At 42.2% G+C, this 8,469-nt stretch overlaps 1 protein-coding gene across 2 annotated transcripts; it reads left to right on the top strand.

Moving 5' to 3' along the window:
* Positions 1–374: 374 nt before the first annotated feature.
* On the top strand, positions 375–7,905 carry gpr63 (G protein-coupled receptor 63). 2 transcript variants are annotated; one of them, XM_061091495.1, is made up of 2 exons: positions 375–512; positions 3,716–7,905. In XM_061091495.1, exon 2 carries the CDS (start codon positions 3,831–3,833, stop codon positions 5,061–5,063), a length of 1,233 nt encoding a protein of 410 aa, XP_060947478.1. In that variant the 5' UTR covers positions 375–512; positions 3,716–3,830; the 3' UTR covers positions 5,064–7,905. The 2 variants fall into 2 exon arrangements, with proteins under 2 accessions (XP_060947478.1, XP_060947479.1); XM_061091496.1 differs by lacking the exon at positions 375–512 and adding an exon at positions 1,455–1,490.
* Positions 7,906–8,469: the final 564 nt, after the last annotated feature.

Here is an 8,469-nt window from a genome sequence, read left to right as displayed (position 1 = left end):
TTGAAGGTCCAAACAGGAAGTGGTGCCTGTCTCCCAGGTGCTGCTGCGGGTATCGAACAGTGAACAGTGTGTGGCTCAGTGTGTTGATGGTGGTGTCTCCGGCTCCACGGAGTGTACAGTGAGCTACATGTGTGCTACATGTGTGTGTTTGGAGGATGAGCCGCTCACACGTCGCAGCTGAATGAAGAGAAGCAGATAGAAGAGACTGGAGAAACACGAGCTCCACTAGCGAAGCAGCGTCGCTCCTGCTCCCCCGGAAACAAAGCGACACCAGGCGAATGCGGATTTCACTTTTCCTCCGGCTCCATCTGTGTAGGTGGAGGCTCCGGCGGCTGTCGCACTGTTGATCAAACACACGGCCTCGCACACAGCTCCACACTTCGGATTAAAACCCTCTCTGCTCCTGTTCTGCAGAGCCGCGGTTCGTGACTTCGAGGCGGGAGGAGACATCTCTGCCGTCGGTGAGATGCATCGTGTGCGGGACTGAGCCTCGACATGGGAGAACGAAGCAGGTGAGATCATGGAGGAACCATCCGGACCCGAGCCAGCTGTGTGCCGTGTTATTGTTCACTGATGTGTTGTTAACAGGGCGACACCATGACGGGCTCCTGGGTGTAAACACACTGTGTCGTCTGCTAACATGTCAACTCTCCACGGACACTCGGTGTGTCCTCAGTGATTTGATGGAACAGCTCAGAGACAGTGTTTGGATGACTGTAAGTTTCAGAAACATGTTACACATGTGATGGGGGTGGACATAGGTGGACGGAGGGAGGGCCTGCTCTGGAGGAGGTGTCATTCGGATTGGCAGTGATTTTATTCCTCCTAAAATCACAAGACCCCTGAGTTTACTCCACATGCGTGTCTGTGTGTCCATCAGCTGCTGAGTGTGATAGAGCTCATCAGGGATATTATTGTCAGAAACCTGCACTGATCTAAGTGTTCTTTTCTTTAACACCCCCCCAATTTAATACAACATTTATCAGCTGGAATAATCACCACTAAATGCTTAATGCTGACTTTTAAATGCCACTGGATTTAAAGCTTCAATATATTTAGACTTTGATTATCTACGCATCTCTTTCTGGATCGAATCCCCCACTCCGAACATTTCAGAAGTCTTCAACCTCTCAATCAGATTTTTAAGCTTGCCAGTTTTGCAAATCAGTGCATAACAGTTAAACAATTTGCAATACTGTATAGTCCTTAAAACTTGCGTTAAATGGGGGAAAAAAGTCTAGATGTCAACATTGAATTGATTAGTGTTTGACTGCCACAGACATGTCAACATATAAATTGTCCACACAGCCCATGACAACATTGGCAGCTGTTATACTTACCAATCTGTCAGAAAGGTTTCAGACTTCATCCCATTCCCATTATCTGTCCACAGACGTGGACCGTGTTGCCCGTGGTAACTCCTGTGGTTTCATTTCTCTTCACCTGAAGTTAGCATGCTAACCAGCTAGTGTCATCTTTCCAAATACCAAGTAAGTGTAGCGCTGAAGAAGTGGTGCTGCTGAGATTGTGTATTACAACCTCTCGTCTCTTAAGCACAATAATGGCCGAAGCTCTTTGTGAGAGACCATCACCCCCACCTGCCCCCCACACGAAACTGTGTTTGGTGGCAAAACCATTAACCCATGTAGCCAAACTATAGTCACTCAGTTAATTTATGGGGCCTGTGAATGAAAAGCTAACTTAAACACAGTTGCATTTTAAAGCTACAGTTTTTCCAACATTTCTTTAAAGGCTTCCTCTCATTCCATTTCGAATGGTTTGGATTCCTAGTTATCTGCTCAGCATGGCTTCTTAGTTTTTGACTATGATGTAGCTAATCATCTTTTACATTTCAATATGCATAAATCATATAGCGAGACATATATCAGCTTTGCTTAACAGTAACAACGCTGCCTTGAGGTGATCCAGTGCATGAACTTGGGAATTTATTCAGTACACACCATCAAAGACTTACTTCAGCAGCAACCCTTTGTCTCCTAACTCTTCTTCCAAGCTATTTAAAGTGAGGGACTGTGGCTAAGAAGCTCTCAGGATGCTCTCAATACAATTCTAAGTTGCATGATTGCGTTGCCACCGTCTTTCAGAACCCAAAGTACCCGATCATCCATTTTTACTGCAGGTTTACTTGATTGCTTGGAGGCTTAAGTGGCTATTTTAACATTTTAGGTCACGCCGCCTCTAAGGGAAAGGAATGAGATGTGGCATAACATCCCCTGTTATGGCAGAGTGCTGCACAGTATGTTCAGAATTGAGTTCCACAAAGCCCATGACCTTAGAAAATGAGTTTGAATGCATGTCAGTATGTGAGATGAATGGAGCAGGATTAAACCTGCTTCTTCACGAGGTCTTCATTGGGATGAGGCAGTTGGTGTTATTGAAGCAGACAATACACCAGGAGAACAGAGCAAACTGAACTTGGCGGATGCCGGTCTGTTTATCTCCGTACCACAGCTTTTCTCTCGACTGTCTTGGTGACATGTGATAACACTATCTGTCAAATAGCCACATATGCAGCCAACCCATGTTTAATCATGGACAGTCACTGTTGTCCCAATAATTGACTGAATATCTATTTCCTTGATTTCCTTTAAATTATTGATGAAGTAATGTAACCACATAATTTATGTGGAAAAGTACTTACAGTACAGTAATGGACTCTTTCTATGGCCTATGTTTACGATTTGGCATTTGTCTCTTAGTCACGGTTAATGATACCAGGAAGTCTGAAATAAACAGTGTCCGTGTTTATACAAGTGATAAGGTTTTATTGCACTATTTGATTTGTCTCCAGTTGAACACTGGCTCTTATACTGGCAGCGGGTGAGAAAAGCAGTTAACGTGATTTGTTTTCACATTTCAGTCTAATAAAAGATTTATGTGAACAAATGATTTTAATTTCTACTTTAGTTCATATTCTATTTCACCTTATTGTTAAAATACAATTATTACATTTCTGTTTTGAGAAAAAATGAAAAGATTAATGGCAAACTCGTGTCTGTGTGTCGTATAGAAATAAATAAGAGCTCAAGTGCACAACTCCTAAAATAACAAAGTGGGATTTTTACCAATCTGTTTGTGCATGGTTTAAAGAAATGACTAAGCTTGTCAGTCAGTGTTGTAGTTGTAGGTAGCTGTGTTTTTTGACTGAATATTCAGTTAGTTGTGTCCACCTAGATTAAGCATGTCCTCTTACTTAAGGCCAGTTCATGGTTCTGCTTGCTCTCAGTCGGACGTGCGAATGTGGACAGAGGCTCCTGACAACCAAAAATGCTCCTTTATTTGTTGAACTTGAGTACAACATGACAATAAACAAAAAGAAGAATGAACAGTTTGTGTGACCCCCTAAAATGAATAGGTCTATAAATACAAGTAATTTTTTTTGTAAAGTGTGCTGGTTCCACGGTTCATTTAAACTTTAATCATAACAGCCTAATTTTTTCATCATGCTTCCAAACTGTTACTATAAATTTAACAAATTAGAATTTTCTGTTGTTATAGGAAGGGCAGTAGTTTGCATGCAAATCAATTGAAATTTGTTACAACACAAATTAAAACTCTCTAAAACAACAGCAGCATCTAGACATTGTGTTTGGGTCAGTACTAATAATGGAGATAGGTGGTATGAATTAATCTGGGAGATTGTTATATTATATTTCTTTTCTCTGTATTCACTACATTTTTGTTTATTTCTTAGGGTCCCACAGCCATGAAGACGCCACCATGTTGCATTGAGCTGGGAATACCTGCATCCACCTCACCATGTTTGGGATGAGCTCACCAGCAACAATGGTTGCTCACCCCGGGGAAGAATGGTTCACTCCGCTACTGCCCCCCCTCCAGAGGCAAGGGACATCAACATCAGTCTCTGCTGCCTCTATACGGGGCTGCTGAACTACTCTGAGAGGCTGGCGATGGAGAACATCTCCATGGCGAACCTTTCCCTGGGCTCCCGGTCGCCCCTGGAGCCGGTCATGCCAACAGCGGAGGCCCAGAGGAGTCTACAGGGTGTTGGCCTCCCTCTGCAGGTCTTCTTTTGCTCTGTCATGGTTGCCATCCTGCTGGTGGCACTGTTGGGAAATGTGGTGGTGTGCCTAATGGTGTACCAGAGATCTGCCATGCGCTCGGCAATTAACATCCTCCTGGCAAGCCTGGCATTTGCAGACATGATGCTGGCCATCCTGAACATGCCCTTTGCTCTGGTTACTGTGATGACCACCAACTGGATTTTTGGAGACGTTTTCTGTCGAGTGTCGGCCATGCTCTTTTGGTTCTTTGTGATGGAAGGCGTGGCTGTACTGCTTATAATAAGCATAGATCGCTTTCTTATTATTGTCCAGAAGCAAGATAAGCTGAGCCCACAGAGAGCTAAAGTGCTTATAGTGGTCACATGGGGACTGTCATTCATTTTCTCTTTCCCCCTGGCGGTTGGCTCCCCTCCCCTTCAGATCCCCCCCAGGGCCCCTCAGTGTGTATTTGGCTACAGCATTGAGCCTGGCTACCATGCCTATGTATTGATCCTAATGTTAGTCTTCTTCTTCATGCCTTTCATGGTCATGCTATACACATTCATGGGGATCCTGAACACCATCCGCCACAATGCCATCCGCATCCACAGCCACCCAGACAGCATCTGTCTAAGCCAGGCCAGCAAACTGGGTCTGCTGAGCCTCCAGAGGCCCTTCCAAATGAATATAGACATGAGCTTCAAGACCCGTGCCTTCACCACCATCCTCATCCTCTTCTCCGTGTTTACAGTGTGCTGGGCACCCTTCACTGCCTATAGCCTGGTAACTACCTTTAGCGATGGGTTCTACCACAAAGACAGCTTTTTTCAAATCAGCACATGGGTCCTGTGGTTGTGCTACCTCAAGTCAGCTCTCAACCCTCTCATTTACTACTGGCGGATCAAGAAGTTCCGCGATGCCTGCCTTGATCTGATGCCTAAGTACTTTAAGTTTCTTCCTCAGCTGCCAGGAAACACGAAGCGGCGCATACAGCCAAGCGCAGTCTATGTGTGCGGGGAGCATCGCTCTGTGGTTTGAAGTAAAATCCACACTCAAACACTTAAATCTTTACATACTGTACTGTATTTGCCTGTTTTGCTGTTTGGTGGTAAACTTCTCTTAGCAGGTGTTCAGACAGAAAGTAGCACTGCATTAAAAGAGGCATGGGGCAAGGTTAATGTGGGTGTGTTGCTACAGGGCGCAGGTGAAATGCAATCTACAAAGTCCAGTTTGAAGCAAACATCTATGAGTTTCAAAGCTTGTTTGATTCCAAATCACTGTTCAGTGATAAAAAAAATGATAGAAACCATCTTCTCCTGTATCTTGCCAATATTAACATAATTATATTATGCTGTTACTCACAGTGGAAGTGTGCAGGGTATTGTGTGCTAGTCTGATTGGCTGGATAATGTGCTGTGTTGCAGCAAAAGTTGAGTCAGGGTCAACCTTTTTGCTGGACAACCTTGCATTTTAGCTGGAACCCTCATAAGAACAGTGTTTAATGCTGTGCTAATTTTAGTCTGACTCACCATTTTGCACTGATGCTCAGAAACTGTCAGGGTGTATGTTAAGATTCGTGGTAGCCATGGAATATCTGGGGGTCAAAAGCAACAGGACTCTCCATGTGCAAAATGTTTTAGTGTTCAGCCAGAGTCTTCATTTCTCTCATTGTGGTGGTGATTTTCAGTACCTGATGGCTGGACTTAAAACTTGTTTTAGAATCATGCTATATTTTCTATAATATCAGATTAGTCTGGTGAGTGATTGGTCTATTGATATTTTTTACACTTAAATACTTGATGCCAAATGTTACTTTTTTTCTGGACCACAGTCAAAGTCCAGTTTTCTATTAAAGCTGGGCATACACTGTACGATTTTAGAAATGCTGTTGTTAAATTCCAACTCATAATATGCTAGTTAATCGTCTGCAACTGAAAAAAATGGAGATGTTGTGGGTGTGTTAGCATTGGAATAACTAGACATACAGTACTTTTATACTTTCATCCTCTCCTTTGAGTAGGTTTATCCTATAAAATTTAATATTTATTAGTAATGGGAGATAGATAGTTTACAGATTTACCTTTTGACAGCCCCCCCCTTAATAACTTGTGCAGTCAGCCCTCACCAAAATGACAGTACACTGTTGCAAGGTGCACACTCTCCTTAAAAGGAAGGATAAGAGAAGTTTACTACAATGGTTGGTTGATCCCTGCCGGTACCACACCACGAGTACATCTCAATCTCTCAATTTCTCCATGTCAACAGATTCGCCAGGCGCATCCTGTCACCAGTTTGCCATATGTGCACAGTCACGCTCCCTGCGCCCTGAACCTTTAACTGTGCTTTTGATAGGGCCCTTTGTTTTTATTAACTAGTAAACGCACACGTTTCCACCACAGTATGGCCTCCATCAGAGTCAGTGCATCCAGTGCGTGTCAAACTAAGGCTCATTATAGAGGCTACATCATGTGATCAAGTGAAACGTTTCATCTCTAATCCATGAGGCTTCTTCTGTTCAGTTCACTGTCTCTGTGTTTGCCACTTCAAGCAGTCAGGAAAAAAGGCACAGAGACGGAGGGACCGACTCACGGCTCTGCTTCAACTGTGCGAGATGATGAAGTCAGCCGACCAAACATTTTCGGCTGGTGCATAAATTTCACCCCTGTGCACGGCAAACATTGCACGACAAGGCTGAAAATCGAGTCATACGACTCAGAAAGGGGCTTAAATGCTACAGTGTGTGTCCAGCTTTAGAGTGTGTGAAGATTGAGATCAGGTCATTGTATATCAAGTATCAAATCAAAGGCAACTGTGCTGTGTGTTTTGTCTCTTAGCAGAACAAAGATTGAGTGCATTTGTCTTTGATTTAGTGCTGTACTGGAAAGAATACATGACAGAAGAGGTAAACCAACTGTCCACATACAGCTCTAGTGATCTTCAATTAATCTTCAAGAATAGAGCTGGGTATTTGAAGGTGTTTGATACTAGTACCAGTGAAATCCCTGAGTGAAAACAGTTCAAGTTCCCCAATGTTAAATGTGTAAACAGAAGCAGCCATACAAGATTGTTGCCTTACAGTCAAAATTTTACAAAATTACTACTGAAATCAGGAAGTACCGGGTCAAAGAGAGATTCAGAATGATAATTATGACATTGATTATTGACAATACTTGACTGTTTTTAATACTTTGTTAGACTTCATAGTTATTTTGCTCTGGGGATATTAAAGTAGATCAGCCAGCCCAACTCATGGACCGGAATGCATTGCAGATACATTACTTTTAATGCCAAGAATACAATCACAGATAAACTTGCTCTCTTGCTCTAATGCTATCACTCTAGCTATGGTTCTTATTCCACCTACTCATCCCACAGAACGCACTTTGTCTCTCAGTGTCGTTCTGGGTAATAACAGAAAGCTTTAAGTGAAGTTGTCAACAAGGAAACATAAAAATCATAAAAAGAATGAAACCACTTTATAATTGCTGGAATGCACTGAATGGCACCGACCATGTAGGAGTATCCACAAATGAATTGTAACTTTAATATTGAGCTAAAAAGAAAACAGGCGCTGTTGGATTTGACATGATCACATCTTTCCTGCCACTGGGATCATGAGTCGAGGGAAAAGGACAGTTTGTTTTAGCTGTGTACAAGTTGTTTTACAAGGCATGTAAATTAACAGCTTAAATGGAGTTTGAATGTGGTCAGGAAGTGGCCATGACCCATTTGAACATGTTTGAATTTCAATGTTTTTGGATGTGCCTATTGATTAGTCCACTTGCCAGTCAGAATGCTGCTATATCTGGTGAAAATGTGCAATTTCAGTGTACTGTACTGTTGAATGTAATAAAGAAATAGACATTTCTTACCTTGGTAACCAGTCTGAAGTGGGCTCTTTGTTGTGGATCGGTGGATCATTCAAACTGGGAAATATATCTAATGTTGTTGCTGATCAGTGTATTTTAGACTTTGTCAAGCCATGAAGTCATGTAAAAAAGTAAGTGATAAATCACATCACTGATGGTTTGGAATAAATAGCCTTGAAATAGGCCACAATGCAACACAATTCAAAATTAAAACAAACGAACAGTTTTATGGCTGACTGGAGTTGACTAGGAGACGACCTACTTATGTCAGCTTTGGGTTATACCTGCTGTTCCACTATCGATGTCACTCAGTGTAAACCAAGACTTTCTTGAATCTGTCTTTCTGATTTTATTTTTAACATTTTCATGTTAACTTTACATGGATAAATCAATATACCATAAAAACTTGCTGAAAACTTGAACTTAGTTAACATACAGCTCTCGTTGCTACTTTTTTATCCATGATATATCAACCTAAAATCTTTTTAGTGGATCCCTGCAGTGTAAATCATTGTGTTCATTTTGAACAGACAGAAAAGAAATGATGGAACAATGATATTGGATTATTTTCTAAT

Source organism: Limanda limanda, chromosome 18, assembly GCF_963576545.1.
Source record: "Limanda limanda chromosome 18, fLimLim1.1, whole genome shotgun sequence".
NCBI lineage: Eukaryota > Metazoa > Chordata > Actinopteri > Pleuronectiformes > Pleuronectidae > Limanda > Limanda limanda.
This window is presented reverse-complemented; position numbering and strand designations above follow the sequence as displayed.

Excerpts from the sequence above, each read along its gene's own strand:
- gpr63 (XM_061091495.1), top strand. The coding sequence starts at position 3,831 with ATGGTTCACTCCGCTACTGCCCCCCCTCCAGAGGCAAGGGACATCAAC.